Source organism: Ambystoma mexicanum, chromosome 4q, assembly GCF_040938575.1.
Source record: "Ambystoma mexicanum isolate Mex_15411 chromosome 4q, UKY_AmexF1_1, whole genome shotgun sequence".
In the NCBI taxonomy this organism is placed as follows: Eukaryota; Metazoa; Chordata; class Amphibia; order Caudata; family Ambystomatidae; genus Ambystoma; species Ambystoma mexicanum.
In genome coordinates this window covers 997,728,958-997,754,863 of record NC_090928.1, presented here as the reverse complement: position 1 = coordinate 997,754,863, position 25,906 = coordinate 997,728,958, and the positions used below count along the sequence as shown (strand labels likewise).

Below are 25,906 nucleotides of genomic sequence, written 5' to 3'. Positions count from 1 at the left end.
AGTGTCCTTGCTTTGTATGCTCATTGAAGGCTTTCAGTCACCCTCACCTCTCCTGAGACGTAGTCTTGACTGCCTGCCATAGCTACCCTGATTGGTCTGGCTTGTCCAGAGGTTATCCTGTTAAAATAAACTAGGTTGGACTTCTGAACTTCAGACCCTCCAGGTCAGAGTTCAGAAATCCTTAACAGGGTGTTTTCTAGGGAGTTCCTCACAGGAATGGGAGTCCTTGTCCCCAAAGGGTTGAGTCTCTCCCAGTGAATTTCCACTTGCCTCTACCTCTACCTCTAGGGAGGGTTTTGGGGTGTGGGCTCTCCTCCCAAGCTTCACAGGGGTGGGGCTCCTCCCTTGCGGAGAAGGTGAGAACTCCCTCGATTGACACAAAGTAGAATGGAATTAGGCTTAGTAAAGAGCCATTGGGGCAAAAGGGTACCAGCTTGGTGCTGGAAACAAGGGGTAACATTGGGGAAAAAGTAAAGGTGAATGTGAAACAACAACGATCTTTGGAAGATCCAAAGAGAGGGAAAGTGATTGCCAGGGAGCAGAGTGAGAGAAGGGCTCTGTGACGAATCACTCCATGCCGCCACTTATCCCCGATGGGGAGACCTTTCCCATGAGGCCAGGGAGATGAGGCTGCTACCAGTTAGTCCCCCTGGGGGTGGTATAATGTGGGAGGATCTGTGGGGTGAAATATAGCCACTGAATGCCAGAAATAAAGAGGCCAGAGTAGTTTGTGAAGTCCCATTGACGTATAAGGCCAGCACAGAAATGGTGATGTCAGACATGAAGCCTATTGAACCAAAAACAGGCCTAAATCTCAAAGGAAAGAAAGTGGGCTTAAATCCCATAAGTGCAAAGATATGCGCAGTACATTTCAGCAAGGAAAAGAAAGGCATGTGGCTGACAATGCTGTTTTACTAAATCCACGGAGAGCTACACTTTCTACTTAGAGACAGAAATCAGCGTGTACAAAATCTTTATACAACATGAGACTGTGATCCCAAAATCCTAATTCAAACTAAGGTCATTGCAATTATAAGAAATAAAAACTTCCTTTTTCCTCATCCAAATGACAGTATGCCAAGAGAAGTGCTCACTAGACTGAGTTTGAACATGGTTTTCTCATATAACTGCCCTATACATATGGACAATCCAGAAATGATACTCGTGTCTTTTGCAACTGTGAGATTAAAGCAGTATATTACACATGATATAAAGCCCAGGTGCCTTATAAAATGTCATGAAAAATGCATTAGTTTAAAAGCCATTCCTTGCAGAATTTATATGCAGCTGGTTATTTCTCCTGAAGATGAAACTTAACCTCCAGGACCTTTCCTCTGCTCACCTTGGAGAGGGAGGGCTGGTTGTCAACCATCAATCAGGGCCATTGCTTAAAACAATAGAAAGAAATACACTGCCTAGATTTAAACCATGGTGGAATAGATAAAACTATACCCGTTCTTTCAGCAGAAGTGACCTTGAGGTCACAACTCCCATCAAATGTAAATTAGTGTTGCAGCCAGGGCTATTACAAGGCCAATAAGGGAGGGGCGAAGATAAACATGAGCCAGCCTCTGGCTGTTCACATGCTTAAGGGGAAATTAAACTTAAAACAAATAAAGCTGAGGCTGGAGTTAAGAAAATACATATTCTTGCATAAAAAGGGAAGCGTATATGCCACAACTGTCATTCCAGACTTTAATGAAAAGGAACAAGTTAGTTACCTGTAACTGTTGTTCTCCAGCATGGGTCTGGCATGGATTCACATGCTCATGAATATTCCCCGTCGTCAGGCTGGGAATCCTCGGTAAAGAAAAATCAGTATCAGTTTCGTTTCTGATCTGTCTTTCGTAGTAGTAACCAATCACTGATCTCTGCGTCATATTGACCACAGCCAATGACTGCCCTCTCCCTAAGCCCCGCCTCTGGCAGCCATCTTCATATTTGGTAGCACGTGAAGTGGCAGTATGACCAAGTAAAGAGCCGCAGAGGGGTAGGCGGGAGGGTTCGCATGGGAATCCATGCCAGACCCATGCTGGAGAACAACAGTTACAGGTAAATAACTTGTTCCTTCTCCAGCATGGGGTCTGGCATGGATTCACATGCTCATGAATAAAAGAATACATAGCAGTACACATGCACAACCACGGGAGGTGGCAAAGGCTCAACATTGAGCATTATATCCAAAACTCAACATTAAGCAATTCTTACCTCCTCACCAGGCTCACCTTAGGCGAACAGGTTGCGCAGCACTGCTTGGCCGACCCTGGACTCCTCCCTAGAATCCCGATCGACGCAGTAGAATTTCGTGAAGGTGTGCGTCGACCTCCACGTAGCAGCCCTGCAGATGTCCAGCAAGGGCACACCAGAAAGGAACGCCGTGGTAGCTGCGATCGCTCTGGTGGAAAGGGCTCTCGGACGCCCAGGCAGCGGTCGGTTTGCCAACCGATGACAGTACATGATACAGCTGGAGAGCCATCTGGAAATGGAGGCCTTCGAGTGAGCCTTCCCCTGATTGACAGGTCCAAAGTTCACAAAAAGTTGTGACGTCTTCCGAAAACACTTTGTGCGGTCCATGTAGAACTTCAGCGCTCTAGCCACATCCAGCGAGTGCAAAGTCCTTTCAGCCAGCGACGAAGGCGACGGGAAGAAAACAGGCAACACCAAGGGTTTATTGAGGTGGAAGTCCGACGGCACCTTGGGCATGAAGAAGGGGTGCGTCCTGAGCACTACCCTCGTGTTGTGGAAAGTCAAGTACGGGGGCTTGCAGGAAAGGGCCTGGATCTCTCCCACTCGTCGTGCGGAGGTGATGGCCACAAGAAACGCTGTTTTCCACAACAAGAACTTCAACAGAGCCGAGTGCAGAGGCTCGAACGGCGGTCCCATGAGCTTGGTCAGCACCACGTTGAGCTTTCCTCCAGCTGGCCCAGCACGTGCTGGAGGGTGACCATCCGGAACTTCTGTGCCTTGATGTATTTGTTTAGCCGAGGCAAGTCCAGGATGGGGCGCCAACCTCCTGTCTTCTTTCTGATGAGGAACTATCTTGAGTATACTCCGGAGCCCCGGAGCCTCTTTGCAACGAGCTCGATGGCTCCTTTCTTGAGCATCACCCTTACCTCTAACAGCAGTTGAGGGATGTGGTTTTCCTTCACGGCCACGGGAGGAATTCGGGGGCACTTCTTTAGAAATTCCAGAGTGGGCCAGGGCATCCAGCACCCAACGGTCGGTGGAGATGGACTCCCACACGCTGACTAACTTCGTCAGCCGGCCTCCCACCGGGGTGCTTCTTTGGGGGCCCGACGCAACGACCGGCTCAGTCTTGCTTGGAAGTGTTATGATCTCTGCTTCCAAAAGGTCAGGGTTTTCCCAACTCCCTTGGAAGCAGATTCATAACCCAGGTTCCGAGTGCCAACCAGTCCCAATTGGGACCTTTTGGACCCAGTCCTGGCGCCAGTGGCACCAGGCTCATAAATATGCCCAGTCCCAGCGCTGGAAGCGCCGGGCTCATAATGCTTGGGTGGACTTACCTGCAGCAGACCATGCTGCTTACTTGCCTGCCAGTTGAGCCTCTGATCCTCTTCTGTTTGGAACTACTTTTCCTGTTGGGTGGGACAGGAGCCACTCCCTAGGTTCAGAACACTGGAACTCTTCTGGAAAGCAGGAACTCTTTTCTTACCTAGGCGTGGCTGTGGAAGGAGACACCTAAGCACTACAGGAAGCTATTTAAACCACACCCGATGGATGAATCTTGCTTTGCGTTATTCTGCATCCTCTGCAGCAGAACGCTCATCGTGTCTTCTGCATCTGATCCTGGGCCTAAGGAAAAAGGCTTACCATCCTGAATCCAGTCTTCAGCAACACCTATAAAGACAAGAAAGAACAGGTTAGCATTACGGTCTTCAGTGACAGCTCTTCACTTACCCGGGCCATCGGCTGTCACCAACGCCTCGCGCTGCAATCTGAAAGACAAAGGCTTACCAACTCTTCGCACGCTCCGGAGGCCTTCGGCGCTGCATCCCGCATCTGAAAGACAAAACAAGGTGCGTTTAAAGACATTGGGGAACTTTAATACTCACGTGCCATTACTCCTTTCCACATCTAACCCAGTGGGTATTCCGGCACCCTGCAGCCGCTCCGAACTTGTACCTGCAAAATAAAAAGTCAGTTAGAGCGCATCGTGAAGTAGGCAACAAGCGCTTACTTACGTGCTTCCAGGCGCTTCTATTCATCACACGGGCTCCATCTTCAACTCACTTCAGCCCGTCATCCACCATCGCCGGAACCCTGCAAAACAAGAGACATCATTACTGAAGACTATAAAGACATTAGAATTACTCGAAACTTACCGTTCGTGCAGTAAACGACAGACAGCAGTCCTCTGAAGTCAAGAGGCCTGCTCCCCTTATCCAGTGAAGAAACTGGTTACAGCACCCTGCCCCGAGGCAGATGGAGAGCACGGCGTTCACTTACCTAAGGTGAGAGCGTTAACCTTTGGGGTTCTACAGGAGAAGAGAAAGGGAAGAAGAGAGAGACATTCAATAACCCAGTTCATTAATCCCATATTTTCTATCTGCAGACATCTTACCCTTCGAGTCAAACATACAGTGCACAGAGGTCCAGCCCAAAGAGCCAGCCATGTGTTAAACATCACCTTTGAAGATACGGTATACGCCCAGTCAAGACCGGCGCCTCTCCGGGAATCAGGTGAGCGTTACAGGAAGCAGCCTTGCCGTCTTGGCCACCCTGGGGATGACGGCGAGACCCACCCGACTTGCCTCCTCCTCTGTAGGCTTCTTGCGACGATGAGCGGGCCGCCTGACGGTAGGTCGAAGAGCCGCCGCCGAATCCTTTGGAGGGCCCTTGCTTGCTTCCGGAGTTCCGAAAGGGCAGCCGCCGTTGCTGCAGAACTCCCAAGGCCCGAGCCGTCTCTGTGTCGGTCTTGATGGCCTGCAGTTACTCATCCACTGTCTTTTCGAACAGATTGTTCCCGTCGAAGGGCATGTCCAAAACCTTGGCTTGCACGTCTTGGCGGAAATCCATCGCCTTGAGCCACCGCCGCCGAAGGCAAACGCCGTTGCCCACCTGGCGGAAACTGGTGTCGGCAATGTCCGTGGCCACAGTTATAGCGTGGTCCGACGCCACCTCACCCTCCTGTAGGATCGCCAGGGCCTCTGCCCTCTTGTCGTCCGGGAGGAAGTCCAACAGGGGGTGATCTTGTACCACAACTCCCTGTCGTAGCGGGCCAGAATCGCTAGGGCATTGGCCGGCTCAATAGTCGTCGCCGGCGACGAGATGACTCGTCGTCCCATGGCATCTAGTTTCTTTCCCTCGCCGTCCGGTGGGGAAGTTGAAGCCGAAGGCCCCCGTCCCACCCACCCCGCTCCCCACGCTTTATTCTTGGCCGCTGCCGAGACGACCGAATCCGGGGTCGGTTGTGCCCTAAGGCACAAAGGGGCGCCGTCGGGGACCCGGTACTTCTTCTCGTACCATTCCCTTTTGGCAGGCGTCGTGGTAGGTTTCTTCAGGAGGGCAAGACCCTCGTCCCAGATGTCATCCAGCAACGGCACCGCGAGGACTGTCTTCCTCTTGGCCTCACGCCGTTGGTAGAGAAAGTCTTCCTTCTCTTCGGGGCAGAGCTGAAAAAGCTCAGATGCCCTGGCAATCATGGCGTGGAAGGAGCCAATTCCGTCGGAAGGAGACGCCCGAGGAATAGGAGACGGGAGGTCAGTCCTGTCATCGCCGCCGTCATCATCATCATCATCATCATCATCATCCGTCCCAGTCGTCGCCGTGTATGTTCCTGTGTCATCCCTCGGGACCAGGGAGGGCGACAAAGGCTGAGAAGGCCGTGAGGACTAAAGGTGCACTGGATGAATTCTCCTCCTCTTGTTTGGAGGGCTTCCCGACGGACCCGGTTCAGCTGGGTCATCCGTCGGTGGTAGGGGCAGCCTCGTCCTTATCTCCGTTCATAAGGCTTGGATTGCCGTCAAAATGGCCGCTGAGTTATCCTGCAGCTCGGGCTGACACGGGCATGACGGGTGCGACAGTTCTTCCTCATCCACGGGAACCTAGTCGTCGTTGCCACCCTCGCTCTCGTCGTCCTCCTCGTCGCGATTCCTCCTGTGGGACCGGGCCTCTTCCAAATTCTCGGTCAGTTCCTCCTCAGAGGTTGTGTCCGTAACGGTCACCGCCCCCCCCCCTCTTTTTCCACCGGGGTCTTCACGGGGGTCTTCTCGATGGGCTTAAAAGAAGATTCCCTCCGCAGAGGCAGGGTAACTCTGGGCCCCGAGGAAGCCTCCACAGGCTTCGCCAGTGCCGCAGTGACTCCCTCACTCGAGGCCTTGGCCAGGATCAAGGCCTTCACCACCTTGGGCGCGCTTGAGGCCTTCACCTTAGGGAGCGGTCACTACCTCGCTCCCCTTTGGCCTGATACTTCGAGGTCGACCAGGGCCTCTCCAGACGCTTAGCCGGGTTCTCAGATTTTTTCTATTCCGAGCCAGAGCGTTGGCTCACGGTTGATGGCGTCGGTGAAGGTGCGCCCTGCCTGGCAGCTGAGGAGCCCAACCGTTCAGCGCTCCCGGTGCCTGCGGACTCGCGGTGCTTTGCCTTCTGTTGGGCCCCCAACGCTGGGGCGCCCTCACAGGACTTAGAAGACCGCTCGGACTTCTTCTCACCTGCTGGGCTCTTGCCTTCCAGCCAGTTGGAGAGACGGCTCCGACGATCTGTCATAGTCGGATCTGACATGTTCATGCAAAACGCACAGTCCTTCTCCACGTGTGTTTTGTCCTCATGGAGGCAGTAAAGGCATTTCGAATGCTCGTCCTCCTTGAACATATTTTGTAGGTTGCATCCAGGGCAGATCCTGAACAGTTTGCTGGGAGTCGAGCTTCCCTTCTCCTGGGCCATGTTCATCTCATCCGCGAGGTAGGCCTCAGAAACTTCTGGAATCCTCCAAGAAGCGTAACTCGACGAAAACTTCACCCTTGAGGGGAGTAGATAAATCCGAAACGGGTCCCCGTTGATCGTAAGTAGAAATGGTGGAGCTTGAGGCTCGATTAAACCGAAAAATGAGATAAATCTCTTTGAAAAAACGCAAACGCAGTAAAAGCTCGAGAGCTATAGCACGAGGACTCCCAACACTTGAACGTGCGGTAAAAATCTGAGGATGGCTGCCAGGGGCGGGGCTTAGGGAGAGGGCAGTCATTGGCTGGGGGCATTATGACCCAGAGACCAGTGATTGGTTACCACTAAGAAAGACAGATCAGAAACAAAACTGATACTGATTTTTTCTTTACCGAGGATTCCCAGCCCGATGACGGGGAATATTCATGAGCATGTGAATCCATGCCAGACCCCATGCTGGAGAAGTACGGTGGACCGGGTCGAGGAAAGAAAGGGGCGGGCACTTGGGGTGGGGGTGGGGGGTGGGAGGGCTTTTATAACTTTCATGAGTTACTTGATCCTGATTGGGTAATCGGCCACCAGTGCCTATTTAAGACAGAAACCAAGGAAGGACTTGTGTGTTCTTTTCCGTGCCTTTACAGAGACGAGAGTAATCCGAAGGGAAAGCACATAAACCTTACTGGGCTTAAGAAGACTAGGAGGAAGAGAAGCCAGAGAGTTCACCCTTATACTGGAAACATTCAGAAGAGACAGTACTTTTTATTTATTTTTTTACTCCCAGAAGAAAAATGACTGAGGACTTGATTTTTTGATTCTTAAGGACAAGAATTCTGTTAAGCAATTCCTTGGTCCTGCACATCATTACAATATGTTTAGGCTTGAAATGAGGCTTCACTCGAGCCCCCGTTTGCCCCAAAAGTCTCCTAAGAGCGGTAGGTAAATAGATCCCATTTGCCTGATATTTTACAGGCTCATGGATCGATCACATAGAAGTGACACATTTGTTCGCTTGAGGCGCAGCCAATTTCTACCTGGGGTTGCTTTCGTAATGAATCGCCACTTGGTTGTTGGGACACTTTTTTCCCCAAAGAAGGGACAATCCCACAAACTCGTGATAACTGTACTGCATTTTGACCACCTCTAGTTTTTCCACTTGAGGGAGCACATTCGCTGTGGTAAAGAAGTAGTCGAGGGTCGAGTGCAGATGGCCTCTACTCCACGTGGGGGCTGATGGAATGTCTCAAAATATGTGTCTTTACCATATGGAAATTACGCTTGGCTAGTTAATTCATCCAGACCTCTGACCTTGATCAACCGTCCAAAGATCTCCTTATTTCACTTTGTCCCTGTTCTTTGTCTTTATGCAGTTTAAATTGAGGTCTCCACAAATCATCATCATTGGGTAATTGTGCTTTGCCAAACATTTGTCTATTTCTCTCATGACCATGGAGGTGAAGCATTAGCTTTTCCGTGTCATTGGGTTCCAATAAACACTTACAATGATTAATCTTTGATTTAGGGACTTCTCAGATGGCCATTTGAGAGATGTTATTTGAATGTACGAGTTTGGATTTGTTGAGGTTATGATTTTGGCTCCCATGACTTTGTTAATTAGTGTTATCAGACCAGATACTGGTCTTCCTTTTTTCCCTTTTAAAGATGGGTTCATGAGTAGGTCGAAGCCCTCGGCTATCGGGGCAGTAATAAGTCAGGTCTCTTGCAGGCAGAGCATGTCATTTTGTTAAGTTGCAGCTTTCTGTGTTGAGATGACTGAAGCCCCAGGAGCCAAATATGACTTGCTTACCCTCAAGGGGCTCTTCGCTGTAGCGTGTTTGTTTTGTATTTGGAGATCCAGCCACTCACTCCCAATTTTCATCTGCATGGGTAGGTTATCTGATTTTTTTTGCATGGTTATTGTTCGTTTGACGGCCTGCTGCAAGTTGAATGTTATTTGTATGGGTTTTTTGTCTGGACATTTAAATTCCTTGCAATTTCTGAAAGATGAGCATGCGGGCAGCCTTACCATGGCTTGTATTTAACTTCTCCAGACACTTTGTAAACTCAGACCCATTTGGGTTAGGTACTTGAACGTTGTTCCCATTTTTTGGGGCTCAGTATGTCATACAATTGCAAGTTGTCACTTATGTCAAAGCCCAAGGGCCACAAGTGCTGAATTTAGTAATAAATGGCAGATCAGCATCTGCAGGCAACCAGAGTCGTATTTTAAAGGAATTGGGAAGTGTACTGCTTTAATGTCAATTGATTCAATTGATCTGAGTGATGGAATGTGGTGCAGAAGTTTTAAGATGTTGGTGCAATTCATTTTCAGATCATCGATGACAGATGATATTCTTTCTAGGTAAAAGTTTCTTTGATTTTTTTTTGTCGTCCTCTGTGAAAATGTGGTTGCTGTTTAATTTAGACATTTTGTTCTGGTTATCTTGCCAATTTATGGACTCAGTTTCTTTATGAGAGAGTGTGTGATTTTGATTTAGGGCTTCTAAGAGTGACGTGCAATGATTTTGCCTCTTTTCTAAATATAGATCTTGATCATGATTTATCGGCTCTCTTGCTTCATTCAATAAAATTGTTAGGGTGCCCTGATGGTAGCTCAGCCTGGCGTTGTGTGACTATTCTTTGAAGTAGTACGTTTTGCTTTTCCTCCAATGTTGTCAAATGTTCAACATGCTCCGTTTCCTTTCCATCCGCTAATTGTGTTTTGCTGGCATCATATGGTACTGATGGAGGGGTTGCAGTCACGCCTCCATTCAGTTTACTCGTGGGTCCGATATACATTGGTTCTTGTTCTTCAAAATGATATACTGATAGGTCTAGTAGTTCTTGGTCATATTCAACGTCATGTTCCATACCTTCAGAGATAGAAACATTTTGATTTAAGGTTTGCTCAGAAGGTAGCATTTGTTTCTGAAGATTTCCTTTTTTAGTGTTCTGATTGGCCACATTGTTCACTGATGTTAATTCTGAGCAGCGATTGGCCATCTCGTCTCCAAGATCTTTTAATGAAACCTCGTGAGCGATTCGATTTAGTTGTTTTTTTAATGGTATATTCTTAGACTTATAAGGTTGGATAGTTGGGCGGCGTTGGCCTTCTTAGCTTGTCTTTTCCTCTTTTTTGTGAGGAAGATTTCATAGTTTTTCCCATTCGCTGTATCATCTTCGTTCGAGGTCGAACCGATCATTACAATCTTGTCTCTTTCTATTGATTTATTGATATCAACTACCATCACTTTAGTTGGGAGTTCCACAATGGTAGGCGCTGCAAGATGGTCAGAGGCAACAGGCGGGGTAGTGGAAATCAATTCTTGTCCCTCCTCATCAGTGTGTAATTTGACCATTATTTCCAGTTTATTTTCTCTCTGTACCAATGAGGTATCTGGGAAGGTTATCTTAGACCCACTGGTTGAAACTGACATTTGTTTGGAAGTGCCTCTATCAATTTTTTTGGGGGGGGAGGGGTCTTTGCCCCACTTCAGGATTTCCCTTGCAGCTTCAAGCTGTAATTTTTAGTTTGCCCCTATTTCTGCCATGTTTTCGCATAGCAGCTATTGCAGAAGGGACTACTCTATCAAGGCGTTTTTCGAGTGTGGTGACAAAGGTCTCTATATGAATCAATTTAGAATGCACCATTGTTAGCAAGGTGGCTTGGTCTTTGTAGGTGTCATTCATTGATATGATAAGTTATTTATAACACGCTTAATAACCAGAGGTTTCTAAGTGTGGACCCGGGGATAAAACCTGTGTTGCTCTGTGTCGTCTTGCATCCAAGGCGAGCAAGTTGCCCCTGAGCTATCCTCCCGAGACCATCAAAACACCCTAACAATGCAAGATCCTTTTTTGAATTAATTGCCTCATACAATATCATAAATGGGGCAAGTGCGATGGTAAGTGCCGACACTATATTGCACTGCACTTGAAAAGTAGACTGGTCTTCGTTATTGATCATTCCCGCTCTTCTTCTTGGCATAACTGTTTCCAGGTGCTGTGGGACGGGGACATTGCCGATGGTCTGACAGTGGAGAGGAGTCTGAATCTAGAGTACTAGGTCTGGATCCAACTAATTTTAAGTTATTATTAGGGTCTGTTCTAGAGGCTTGTAAAGGATCGTTTGAGGCTAATGGGTGGACATTCGAGGAGGTATACATGTTGTCAGGCTTAGATGGTGTCATGCAATGTTGACTTCTTTCTATTAGTGACACTATTGAGGCAATGTATTTTATTAAGCGCAAGTTTTCTGAATTCCATTCAGCGCCTGACATGGCTGGAGTCTCAGATGACTGAGGCTACCCTGTATTTGCTGGTCTAGACATAGCACAGATGTCAAGCATGCATCTCGTTTTTTGGGCTGCATTTGAAACAGACACCGATGTCAGATTGGTTTTGTCACTCTTGTTCTCTTTCTCCGTGTTACGACATGGTTGCCTCTCCGTGTTGTAACATGGTTGCCTGTCTTGCGATGGAGAGAATGTAGTGACTCCTTTTGAATCCACATTTCTAATAAGGGTTCTTCTGCCACAAGGATGCGATCCAAAGGATCATTGAAAAACAGATCCGAGGTTTGCTTAAGGTTTTGCTTTGGTAAAGGTGTCTGTGGCCTTTACAGCGTTTGCAAGTATGTCTTTGTCAGTAGATGTCAAGTCTGTTTGCTCTAAAAATGTTTTGCCGTGGCTTATCTAGCCAGTATCGAGCAGATCTTGAGCGTGAGCTTCTGGGTTGTGTGGTATCTCTGAGTTAACTGGGTAAAGTACTCCAGTTTGGTGCACAATTGCAGTTCTGACTCGAGTCTGTAACATGTTGAGCGATGAAGCTGCCACAGCGCTCTGCTCTTTATTGCATGCATAGCAGTTGTTGCTTGTATGAGTGGAGTTTGTCACCGGGAGAGGGGTAGGAGGGGAAGTGGGGAGGCCAGGGAACGCAGGGGGAGGATCCATTAACATTGAGCGGTCCCAAGTATAAAAAGCGCTTTTCTCCCTCTTCCGGGTCGCTATACTCAATGTTGGGTAAGTCAATAACTCTTTCCCCTCAGCCAAATTGAAATCCGGGCTAAAGGGCTGGTACAACACACCATTCCCTGTATTACCACCGCTCACCTGAGCTTCTTGCGCCCGCTTGGGCATGAGGAGGCAAATTTGCTTTCGGCATGTGTGTGAAAGTTCTGTGCAACATAATGCAGTAATTCAGGCTGCGCGCCCGACCATGCACAGACAGCCAAAGACAGCTCCCCTTGCACACCACTCTGCTCAGGGTGAGAGTTTGAGAATAGGTTACGCCTCCTGGCAAATGAAACTGAAAGACAGACTTCCAGCTTCTATCCTAGTCACGGAGGAACTATGGGGTGAGTCAGTGACCCTCAAACATATACGTGCCACCTCCATTACAGGGGGCCATTCTAAACACGATACAATTGCTAATAACAAACCATGTAGCAGACATAATGGTGGCGGTCGGGGGCATGGTTTTAATGTCAAAGTGCAACACAAGCACGATAGGTCCACACATAGAGGGAGGCCTGCCTCTACAAACAAAACTCAACATTTGCAGAAGCGATCGGTATGATGGATGTATGGAGGGAACTTCACCCCACAGTGGCAGGATACTCCTTTTACTCTAACGCACACAAATTGCTCTCATGGCTGGATTACCTTTTTATCCGTGGCATGCTGCTAGGGAGAGTAACGGGTAGCAGAGTACTTACCAAGAGGTATTTCAGATCATGCACCCCTTTACATGAGAATTGCAGGACAGGCACCTAACGCGAAACGGTCTGGAGACTAAATGCCTATTATATCAACAACCCCAGCATTATGGGGAAGCACAAGGCAGGGACGGAAGTGTATTTTTCATTGAATGAGGGAATAGCTAGTCATAACACCATCTGGGAAGCAAATAAGACGGTGATAAGAGGGGAAGCAATCAAGCAGCAACAAAGAGACCATTGGAGTTAACTGATTTGGAAAAAGAAGTCTGGAGGAAGTAGGGCGACCACATAAGAGATAATACAGAAAAATATAGAACGGAATTGGTGAAAGTAACAGCGAGATACAAAAATGTGGACACAGACAAGGCAAAATAGGCATATTGGGAAAGAGTGAGAATATACAAATTGGGTGAGAAATCAGGAAAATTCCTAGTGTGGCTGGAAAAAAGAGAAGGGTCTCGATGGGTGAGAGGCGTCCGACATATGGTGGTCTCCAAGGAAGAAAACTCGCACAGTGTTACTGAGAACTCTACAGGGACAGGGGTGGCCCCAGTATGGAGTGTAGCACACAATACCTGGAAGCTATCTAACTGCCCACTACAGGGGAGGAGACATGATTGGAACTAGAATCTGATTATAGAAGAACTACAAACCGCAACGACCCAATTACAGTCCAGGAACACCCCAGGCCCAAACAGCCTCCCGATCGAATTCCGGAAAAAGGCGTTAGAGGGTGTTCACAGCATTATTGAATATGTTCCAAGAAAGTTCCCAAAAGGAGGGACCTGCCCAAAGACCTGAGGCTGGCCACGACAGTGGTCATTTATAGGGAATAGAAACAAACAAATGAATGTGCGGCATACCGCCCTATATCCCTTTTAATTGGGGAGACTAAAATACTAGCAAAATTACTGGCAAACAGGCTGAGGAGAGTGATTGGTCAGTTGATAAACTCAGACCAATGTGGATTTAGCCTGGGAAGAGCAAAGAGAATGAATCTCTGGAGAGTGCATAACACACTGGGAATTGATTGCTCTTGCTTGGTCCCCATGGCCTAACAGCCCTGGACTCAAAAAAGGCGTTATGACTGTTAGGTGGGACCAGAGAATAGCAGGATTCTGATGGCCCTGAGGGGGAGAAGACCGTATATCATGGAATGCAGACCATGTTCTAATCGATCTGGGGGACCCGAAGAATTCAGGCCCAAGAGGAATGGAACCGATTCATGAATTTGGGGATCACAGCGGACTCAGGATTAACTGGGGGAAATTGGTACTGTTCCCAGTAAAGGTGGAGGCTCAAGCGTTTGCTCGAGACTGCCAGCTGAAAATTCAAATAACCCCCTTGCGGTACTTGGGCATTAATGTGGGCATGGATGATGCAGACTTTCTAAACAGTGACCTAGAGCCAATGTTATCCAAATTGAGAGGCTATGTCTAACACTGGACGGCATTACCTAGAATCGCTTATTAGTCAAATAAACACATTTAATTTGATGGCCCTACCAAAATTGCTTTACGTGCATTAAAACACTGCAGTCAGAATCCCAGGAGACATCTTCCCGAAAGATTGAGACTCTGCAGAGAGCACTTATTTGATGACAAGGACCTCAGAGAATAGCTCTCAGGAATGCAGAAATCGGTCCAGGAAGGGGGGCTAGGGCTACTGGACATCCAGAAATACTATTGGGCGTCACCGCTGGGGACAGCGAATGAAAGGGTGTTTGGGAGAACAGATGCAACGCACATAAAATTGGAGATGGAATTGATGACTGGCCATCCCCCACTGAAAATAGTATGTGGGAGTCCCAAGGGGAAGGAGCCACCGTCAGTGGGGCGAAGAGTAGTTCACATAAGAGGAGAAGTGCCGTAAGTAATGGGATAGGAGGAGAAACCTGTAGGAAAACCCTGACCTACCCGAAATTATGAAACTAGGCAACCACCCGGAGGGGATTACAAAAATTGGGGGATATCATTCCGCAGAAGGCATTCATGCCATTCAGGTGCTTAGTTGAGAAACAAAACTTGAGAAATGCAGACATGTACACATATTTACACCTATGACATGTGGTAGACTCCAAAGCCCAGAACAACTGGATCCCCCCCCGAACTCAGACAGCTAGAAGCAAATTTACTAATAGAAGAACTGAAAGAAAAAGCCATCATCGTCTTATGCCAGGCCATACATAGCTTCACCTTGTAACCATTGCAAAGCTGAAACTCAAATGGGAGGCAGATCTGGGCTCATGGGAAGACGAAGAATGGATTGACGCCCAAATAACCTCTAGAGAAGTGAACATTTATTTATTTAGGTCATCCATAACGTGCTGGTACATCTGCCTTAGGCATAGAAGCGCAAGGACAAGACATAAAACGAAAAAACGAGTAGCAAGAAGTTAACATACAGAATCACCAGGGGTCCAAAAGAGTACACTCAAAAAGAAGGGTCTTGAGTCTGTGTTTGAAGGACGAGAATGTACTGCATGTTCTGGTGGCAGGGTATTCCACAGCCGCAGAGCTACCACAGAAACAGGTCCAGAAGGGTAAGACTAGTTCAATATAAAATACTACACAGAATTTATTACACCAGGGAGGAACTGTTCCGCATAGGGAGGACCGCAATCTCAAATGTAAAAGACAAACAGGAACATTTCTTTACATGAGTTGGGGTTGCCCAACTTTGCCACCCTAATGGAAGAGAGTCTGTAATACAATGTCAGAGGTACTGGGGCTCCAAATCCAAATGTGCCAAAGGACGGTGTTGTTGAATGTGTGGCGGAATAACGGGGTGGCAAGCGGGGACAAACAACTCATGGTCTGTGTGAGTGTGTTGTCTTTGGCAGGAACCCTTGGGTGACCCCGCCTAGGCTCCATTGTGTTTGGGTAGGCCGGAAGTGGGCAGAGGTATTTTTCACTCCCCTGCTCTTTGTCTGCCCGAGTGCCTGAATGGAACCAGCTCCCACCGGGGGTCTGGCTGTCCTGATTGGCAAGCCGCCCGTCCCTTTCTGTAAACTGCTGAGATTGTAGAGGAGTGTGTGCTGAAACTGCATAAAAGGTGAGGTACCCAAGATAAAAGGCAAGTCGACCACTGAACACTGAAGTCACAGAAGAAGGCGACGACCAGAGACGCCTGCAGACCCTTTGCGACACTGAAGCGACCACTGCTGTCCTGAACTAATTTTCTATGTAACTAACTCTGAAGAGGAGGACTCCTTCCCTGTGGCTGGTCGGACCAACCAGCCCTAGGACCAACTACAATCTGAGCCATCTCCCGAGGTGCTGAGGCTTTCCAGAGCTGCAGAATGCAAATACCGGGAGACTTCCGACCCAATTGTAGTGCATCGTCTTGCCAAGGCAAAATCCGTCCAAGTTGTAGGACTCCATGAACCGAAGGAGATGGACTGGGCGAATCATGTCATTTGATGGTGCAGCAGAAAAGGAGCCAAAACCGGAGACTGACCAGAGAAGCTGATAAAATCCGGCCAGGGGTCCTCCCTCGAGACTGCTGCTGAGAGATCCCCGTCCATTGTCCTGCCTTTCATCACCAGACCAAGGAACCCAAAGGTTGGCTCCAGCGCTGCCACATCGAGAAGAATCCAGCCACAAACAATTCTTCAAACCAAAGGTACTGTGGGGAAAAAGGTATTGCGTACCTGAATTCGAAAAGTTGCTCTAGAACGTTGGAGCACAGAGGTGTCCAGGGTATCCACCTCTTACATCCGAGCCAAGCTGCTGCTCGTGTCCTTTTAGCAAGTCCTTTTAACAGGGTCTCCAATGTTGGTGTGGTCCTCTTGCATCTTTGAGACTAGAAAATATCCACAGGCGTTTCCTTGTTCTGCTGCTTTACAAGACTTTAAGCCTCTCCGAACTGCCTTTTAGCTAGTGTGTTTTGGACTTTTAAAACCTTGCTGTGCGGAGAAACTGCCTCTAGAACCTGAAGCTCTGCTAGTATTTTACCTAGCCAACTGTTTTCCTTCCAAAAAAACTGTATCTTATGTCGTTTTGCTAACTAAATACAATTACTGTATACCTTTGTGCGAGTGTGCGTTATTACCGATAATACGGTAGAACTGTCACTAGTGTCAAAATGCTGTGACAATTGTAAACGCAAGCAAATACAAGCTAAGCAGTGGCCTTTGAAAAGTATCTACAAGTGTTCTAATGTGTTTTTGTTTAATGGACTAAGTAGTTAAAAGTATATCTCGTGTAAATATAAGTGTTTCTTTGAATTGCATTACTAGCTAGGTTCAGTGTACTTACCTACAGCTCGCATCTTCTTATGAAAAGCTTGACTGCTCTGCCCCACTACCAAGGTTCCATGAGTAGTACAGACTGATGCTAAGAGTTGGGGGATCCACAAACCATTGGGATAGTTTTGTAAAGTATACCTCTAAAGAGGACTTTGGAAAACGCCCCTAACACCAGGTGACAACTGTCGCTACTATGAAGCCAGTGTCGAACCTCCACAACCAAGTCCCGCGAAGAAAGTCTAGGCGTCCCTGTGACGGACTCTGACCATCTGCTCGTGCCAAAAGCTCTTCCTCCAACCACCAAAACTAGAGATGCTGTTGCCTTACCTTGAGGACACGTCAGTGACATGGTTCTTCTTCATTGAATAAGGTACTGTCTCATTCCTGGGTAATTACCTGGCAGTTATGTTGCTGTTTGCTCCTTTTGAGCTTTTGGAGTCACTTTGAGGTTGACAACCCAACCGTGTCCTCACCGACATCAGGACATCCGTCCTTGAGGTTAAAATCCTTTAGGTTGCGGCCTACCTAGCCCTCCTGAAGTCTTTGAATCAATTTACCAGTACTTGCTACGAAAAGCATCTTCGCAGAATGTATAACTTTTGAAGTGCCTGCCTTCCTTTGGTCTGCCGCTCACGGGTCACTGGTCCCCTAGTATCCCTCCTCCTGACTTTTTGAGACACTTAATCCCAAGATAGGGTTGGACCTGTAAGGTTTAGGCGTACATAAAGTTATTTACTTACCAGTTTGCGGTTTCCAGTAAATGTTGGTTGAGGAGATGATTTGATAACTCGAAGCGACTCTGACTACTTAACTGTTATCCTTCTAAAAGTCTACTACGGATTTGATTATTGCTACAGCAAATATCTACTGTGCATATATATATTTGTGTGAACTGTTTTTACTTACCTAAATTGCATATTGATTTTAACACCCCCTTAGTGCATATAATATTTTATATAACTACATTGTGTAAGTGTTTCCTTGACTATAAGAGTGCTCAGAGGTCTTCGTACTGACCTACAGCCCTTCTCCCTCCAAGACTAAGCCTGGCTGCTCGATCATAGCTATCAAACCTTTTGGGTAGTTCAGGCCAAACCCAAGGGTTGGAGTCCTGCACTCTTAAGATTGAGTCTTCTAAAGACTTTAGTAAAACTCCCTAACAATGGGCGTGTCGGGTCTATGCAGCGCCAAAGAGCTCCTTTGACTTTCGCTTCTCTGCAATGAATGGTCAATGGTCCAGAACCAGTCAGACAGTTGAAAACACAACTACTGTCTAATTCTTGCAAACCAGAGACAGAACTCAATGCTCTCATGTCAGGTTTACAATTGTGGCGTTCTAGAACTATGTTCACTCTCCTTTCATACCTCTTGGCAACTCTGGCGCTTGTTTCCAAGTATGCACAGTTCATAGCCACGCTGCCTGGATTCATTGAGGGGACTGGGAGCATGAATAACTTCTGCCCTTCTGTAAACAAAGAATTGGAGAGGAACGCCCATTTCTGCTTGGAATTCAAGTCCTCAAAATCAAGTGCATCTATATAGTTGTCAAAGAGGCCCATGGTACCGGTGGAGTACTTGGAGACTGAAAAGAAAATTGAGGTATTGCGCAAACCCTTGCATTGTAGGAGGTCATATTGCCCATGGACCAAAACCGCAATCATTCACCTCAAGAACCTTCAGTGCCTCAGGTAAGTCTGGTACAATTTCCAAATTAAGGCCTTCACCAGTTCGTTAACAGTGATATCTTCCCCAGGTTTGGTGCAATTAGAGAGGCAGACAGACGCAAGTGAAGGAAGACTTCAGCCAAAGGACCAGGGACACTTTTTCAACAGCAAACAAAATCAACTTTAGTCTCCCGTCAGATGAAATAATATGATCTCCATGTAATATCTATAGGACTACTGGGGTTGCGGGATATCCGGAAGAGAACAGGAGGGATTGTGGGTTGCAGCCCCTACTTTGCTCGTACCATCCTTACCCGGATAAACCTACACACCTGGGAGGCACGTCTTATAAGGTCTGCACGCATCTATAGTGCCTGTGGAGACAGGACATGCACGTGTGCCGAAGCATGCCTGGTCCTCAACTGGAGGATGCTATATGAAATCTTACATAGCGATACAGAATGAAACAATCCATATTATCGAAAAATATATGCGCTACGGCAAAAAATGAAGCAGACTGATTTTTAGTACTAAGTTTGTAATGCAACAAATAAATGTAATTTCTTCATTTCTTTCTATTACGCAGCATAGTTCAAAAATAAAACAGCCTTTCACATTTTTGAGCAAGTGGGCAAAACCGGTTGGCTTCTTTCCCCATTATACAAGCAGCAAAATTGGTGCAAACGTCTTTGCTCTAATGTTGTGCACAACGGCAAAGTTTAGATACTCTGGCCCTTGGAAGAACAGACTGCCTCACCGCTGTTATGAGTCGGGTGTTGTGTTTTGGGTCCAAGTGTAAATTAGAATCTCAACCATTTCGGTATGCAGTAATATAATCGCGACAAAAATGTTGCCTTTACAAAACATTGCGGCAAAAATGCAGTGGTTTGAACCGGTGAAGGTGTACCCCATTATACCATTTAAGGGGAGCGGGGTTTGTGGGGGTGTCCCCTGCCCCCCTTAAATGGTATAATGGGTCTGGGGGTTGCGGGGGTGTCCCCCGCATCCTTTACATGGATTGCGGCAGCAAAACCACAGCCTTTTTTGCCGCGAGTTTAACACATGGAACCACCATTTCCATCATATTGACATGTAGGGGGAAAATAATACGTGTCCAGCACTCTACCTTGGCAGCTGCTTGTTCGTACTGGGTAACAGTTCTCAGGAGCTCATCTCTGCTTTTGTTCAGAGCTTTATCTTTGTCGGCTAGTTCCAGATTGACTTTCTCCAGCTGAAGCTGCGTTTCCTGCAGTTTGTTCAAATTATTTTTCAGGTCCTTTTCGTGCGTTTGCAGGCGAAGCTCCAAATCGTTTACTTTGGATCTCAATTCTGGTGGGGGAAACAAGTGCACATTTCAAACTTGCAAGCATACCTGTGAACATTACGACGTTTCGGCCATTCTCTACTATTTTTAAACAGATTTGTTGAGGCAATTACACAACAAGACACTACAAAAGAGAATGTCAACAGTAGCTAAAGCAGCGCTGGCAAAGCATACAATTTTGGCTTTTGTATGGGCACTGCATAAGTATTGGCCAGGCCTTACCAAAATATGGCCAGAAACTCGCAGCTTTTGTCAAGTATTGGCATCCTACATCCAAATGCGTGCAACATCGCCAGGGATTGCAACACATTTCCAAGTACACACAGACCATAGCCTGTCATTAAATGCCCAAGTACCCATACCATCTGCATGGCTTTACATCAAAGTTCTAGGAAGAAAAAACAATGCTATGCACTATCAAATGCCATGGCATTCAAATCACCAGCAGAGATGGGCATCAACTCTCCATGCATCACGCCATTGCCATGTGTTGCCCTCAAATACCATTCTGCTGACATTGACGGCAATCAATTGTCTAGGTACCCACCATATTGCCAGGGACTGTTTTCCCCTTGGATTGTTTTCCTGGATTTGAACTTGGCTTGCTTCTTGCTATGCCACTATGGACTGGTTTCCTAGATTTGATTGCTGCCCTACCCCCATTTGGATTGGGCAACTGGTTTTGGATTCAGGGTTTGTACATTGGAATTTTTTGCAGTTTTCTGGGGATTTTATTACGACCTGCCCTAATTTACCTGAATACTCATTCTCGGGGGGCAATGCCCGTCTTCTCACTGGACCTCCTGCTGCTAAATCGGGTTATTGTTGAGTTACCTTTAGTAAAACGGGGTACAATTTGCTGAACCACTTCAAAGTGTGCTAACTTACACTTTCTTTCCTTACGGCATGTGGGAACCTCCCTGGATCTCCTCCTGAACCTTCATCCAATTCCATGCCCTCCCAGTCATTCAAGGTTTTTTTCTTTTAATTTTCATCACATGCTCGAGTCTATGCTCCAAGGCCTGACAAGAGTGCACTGTGACTTTTAAAGTAGCCTCATGGCACTTTAGAGAAAGTTACCTGTAGGAAGGCTCAGTGTAGGTATGCTGATCAAAATTTTCATATGGTTTGGTTGAAAAGGTAGGTCTTAGGACAATTTAGGAATTTAAGATGGCCAATGCTGGTGCCGAAATGTTTTTTAGAGTGGAACAATGCCAAAGATATGCTGCAGCTGGGCCTGTCGTCCTGATACAAGGTGACAGACACTGCCAACAATACTACCATACAGTCTTGTCAGCCCAAGCCACACTGCTAACCCAGACACCTAAAAGCAAACCGTGAACTGGGGACGTTCCACGCATGCACATACCCCCAACAAACAGGGGACTAGCCTAAACTCCATGCATAACGCCTTCAATAAGTTGGTGGAAAAGATGCCTGTGTGCAATATTTGCAGTTTACCATACTGCTACATACCCAAACTAGTTACAAGGCATACATGATTGCGACAGCTTGACTAAGTCGTAGCTTCTAGGTGCGAGGAGTCAGAAATACGATGCGGACACGTTGGTAGAGATTTTTCATAAGAAGCCATTTAATTAACTTACAAGGTTGTGATACACCCCTCGCTTTCCCTAACCCAATGAGGATTTCCCTGCCTATGAAACTAAGACTAAAAGGAAAACAATGTCAAAAGGTATCGATCCTCACAGTTATACAAACAAAATCATGCTGGTATTTATATGGCTGTTCAACCTCAAAAACACAACAGTTAATACCAAGTACTTTTGTAACCAGGGTCAGATGCCCTTCCCCTTACTTTAGGATTTTTCAAATAAAGTTCCATTTGGCAAAGTTTATTCCACTAGTCAGGTTTTGCTTTAAAGGCAACACTAACTAATGGGGACCTGGACATGCTTGCAATAACCGAGTCCTGGCTTCACGAGGCAGCAGGCCCCACCCTTATGCTAACCGTACCTGATGGCTACCACATACTCAGAGTTGACACCCAATGCCAGAGGCTATCATCTCCAAAACTAACCTATCCATTAGATTGGCCACTCCACTGTCATGCCAATCATGCAAGATACTCACAGCCAAACTTCCCTTATCAAGTAACCGCACCCTAACTATCCAAGTGATATGTAGACCTCCAGGTCCACTGGGAGCCTTCTAGCCAACTACACAAAAGACTCCTCTCAGACCTTACTGATGGTGCACTTTAACCTGGGCGTCATGACCCTGATAATAAACACACCCAATGAGTAGCAGCCATACTGATGGATCATGGGCTCACACAAAGTCCTTAACCCTACCCATAACAAAGGAAGGACTCTCGATTGGGTGGCCGATCTGAATTGCAACATCGCCATCACGAACATGGCCCCGCAATCTTGGACGGACCATTATCTAATCTCCTTCTCCGCCACACTAGATCTCCTTAGCCCCAAAACTATCGCCATGGCTCCACCACTCCTACGAGAAGCAAAAAGGATATACAGCGGAAAAATAACTCATCTTCTTCCCTCCATTAACAACCTCGTCTGTAAAGCAGCCCCTAACTTCAACAATTCCATGACCAAGGCATTGGACATTATTGCACCTACCAAACTTCGCAAAGGTAGACAAAAAGCACACCTTAATGCCTGGTTTAAGTCCCATCTCAAAGAATTAAGGCTCCAAAAAAGAAAGCTTCAATCCACATGGCGGCACTCTCCCATCGATGAGAATAATGCCAAGTTAACAGACCATTCTAAGCTTTACAATAAAGAAATAATTAGCACAAAAAAGAATACCTTTAATGATAGAATCTCAAAGGCCAAGCCTAACACTAAGGAATTATTCACCATCCTTCGGGCAATGGAAGCACCTATCCCTCCCGTTGACAATGCCCAAAAAGACAAGCAATGGTGCACCGATATACAAAATGCTTTGTCAAATAAAATTGCTTGCCTCCAATTAAAAATAGCGATCAAAAAGGCCTCGCTGCTCCCAACTGAGCAGCAACCCACCGACCAAGCCACACCGGACAGAACCACTACACCCTTCAGATTTACTAAAATCTCTATCCTTGAAACTAAGAAAATCCTTCTCTCCCCAAAACCCTCAAACTGCAAGGCAGATAGTTGCCCGGCCCAAATTATAAAAGATGCAGCTAGAGAGCTACCCCCCTTCATCTCGAAGCTTATTAATGCCTCCTTCAAGACATAGTGCCCAATAACCTCAAAGAATCCTGGGTTCTCCCACCACTAAAAAAAACAAACATTGGATCCCTCTATCCCGACCAATTACAGACCCATCACCACTCTCCCCTTCCTACTAAAAATAATCGATAGAGTTGCTTACCTTCAAATCCAGGATTACCTTGAAGTTAACCACCTATTAGGCTCACGTCAATCTGGCTTCTGCCCTCTACATGGAACGGAAATAGCCTTAATGGACCTTAAAATCCAAATCGACGAGTTGAAGGATAACGGGAAGACAGCTATGCTACTCCTCCTTGACCTATCGGCAGCCTTCGATCTCGTGGATCACGCAGTCTTATACAATCACCTCAGGTCGGCGGCCCATTTCTCAAGTGATGCCATACACTGGGTCTAGTCCTTCCTAGCAAACCGCACGATGAAAGTCTTCTCCCCCTCTGCATCCACTGACCCTATGCAAACGTCATGCGGCGTACCACAGGGATCCTGCATCTCACCTACTATGTATAACATCTTTACTAAGCCCCTATTCGACTAGTTGGACAGACAAGGTGTCACATACACAAATTATGCAGATGACACCCAGATCCTCATTCCCCTTTCGGGCAACTTTCTCAAGGACACCGCCTTGGTAAACAAGATATACCTCCTCATTCAGGCATGGATGGCATCCCATGGCCTCTGCCTGAATGACGACAAAACTGATACAGATCCTAGGCTCAGAGACAAACCTGAAATAACAGCCCTAGTTATGCCTCATTCAATATTGACTGTAATTCTATCAAGGTGATGCCCGTAGTGAAAACGTTAGGCTTCTACCTTGATTCCACACTAACCTTTAAGAAACAAGTTAACTCACTAGCATCCTCAACTGCCTACACCTGCAAACTTATCCGGGCCTGCAGACCCTTTCTATCCGAAACCAACTGCATCACTGTGGCTAACGCACTCATAAGGTCTCGACTGGATAATTTTAACGCCTTGTACTTGGTGCTAACAAATACATCACTGATAAAATCCAAAGTCTGCAAAACCATGCCCCAAGAGCCACCCTAAACATCCCCAAAAGAGAGCACATTACCAAATTCAGAACAAATGCCCATTGGTTAAATATAAAGGACATAATCCTTCTCAAAACAGCTTCACTTACATCTAAGTGCCTGAACAATATAGCACCACCATATCTTTTAGAAAGAATAATCAGGAGAACCTCAACACAACCAACTAGATCTGCCAATGCCCATCTCCTAGAGATTCCTAGATTCAGGCTAGCCACAGCTGGTGGCTCTAGCTTCCCGGTCAAAGCAGCCATATCATGGAATGCACTACCTAGACATTAGAACTGAAAAACCTTATCCTAAATTCAGACGAAACATATTGAACTGGTTATGTACAAACAACTGCTAACACTCACCTCACCTCCCTAGTACTGCTCTAGATACCTGCCTCCCTATCTCTGTCCACCTGACTGTATTATGTATATCTGACCAATTGCACCACGCCCTCAATGTAACCTGCAAGTGATAGCAAGTTATCTCTGTTTGCCTGTACCCACTGCATTTGTTGCAACTAAGCTCTAAGTATACTTGTCCTGTTTGCGTCCTGCTACCTAAGGGTTTGGTGCACATTACCAAATAAATAAACACAAACGTTCCTTCCAATAGCCAAGTTCTGCTTCCAACACAAAGCTCCTTCACTCCCTGGGGGTTTCACTTGGTGCTTGGATTGTCTTATAATAAAACAAGGTTCATCACTCTTCCGAATAGTTTCCACAAGATGTTGCTCATCAGACCACAAAGTCTTTGTCTTCACAGCTCCAATAAATATTTCATTACAACTTCTCTTTGGAAAAGACAACTACTTCACATCTCTTCTTTATCAACAATATTTTAGGATGGGTTCACCATAGTTCATCAGGTTTTAATATTCACCTCGTCTATCTTGATTCAGCCGCTGAGACTTTCTTTCCCTCACCATTCATCCCTTCGGTCTGACGCACTCAGCCAGACATACCTTGGATGCTCTCATCTCAGAAGAGCTCCCCATCTGCAACCCTCTCACTACACCCCTCTCTTCTGGTCAGACCATGCTCTCCTGTCGTCTCACATGGAACTCTTAGGTCCCCGGCTAAGCCTCTGCCTGCACTGCCCGTCTCCTTCTCTGTCATTCGACCAATGAAGTAAGAGCTTTCATTCCCCCTCCCACTCCTGCTACGGACTCCCACACCAACTCTGCCCTTGCTAATCTTCACCTCTCTATGACCAACACCCTGGACATCTTTGCCCCAGTCATGAGAATCTGCATGAAGCCTGCCTCCAAGTGCAACTCCTGGTAGGACTCCGACCTAGCCACTTTGAACCGCAAGTGCAGAGTTGCGAGCAGAGGTGGCGGGTATCAGGCACATCCTCTGACAGACTGGCTTGCCAACTGTTCCAAATGCAATACAGACTCAGCATCCGCTCGAAGAAGAGGGCCTGTATCCAAGCCTGCATCTCCAGGGCCACTAACAACATGGGTGAACTGTTTAAAACTGCAAGGAACCCGCCAGTCCTAATGAAGTCTCCACTTCTCCCCTGCCATCCATGACCCTCTATTTCATTGGTCTCCAACTCTGCAACCAAATCTCAGGACATCCTGTCTTCACTCTCCTCTACTCCCCTTCCTCTCCAGCTCTCAGGCCTCCCTTGGCCCCATTCTCCCCTTCCCTCCTACTCTCCTTTTTCTTGGCCATAGCACCGGATGAGGTCTCCAGACAAGCCCTCTCTATGACAGTCTCCTCCAAACAGGTGCTATCCTGCTTCTCCAGAACTATCAAGGACATCATTGCTTCCCTTGCGCCAGCTTTGGGCG

General features: G+C 47.0%; 1 protein-coding gene across 3 annotated transcripts in view; it reads right to left on the bottom strand.

The window, feature by feature from the left end:
* CENPF (centromere protein F) overlaps positions 1–25,906 on the bottom strand; it is a 1,250,680-nt gene that overhangs the window by 856,319 nt on the left and 368,455 nt on the right. For all 3 annotated transcript variants that reach the window (XM_069608564.1, XM_069608566.1, XM_069608565.1), the window contains exon 7: positions 19,656–19,858. In XM_069608564.1, the coding sequence (XP_069464665.1) occupies positions 19,656–19,858 (203 nt within the window). The remainder of the gene's footprint in view (positions 1–19,655; positions 19,859–25,906) is intronic.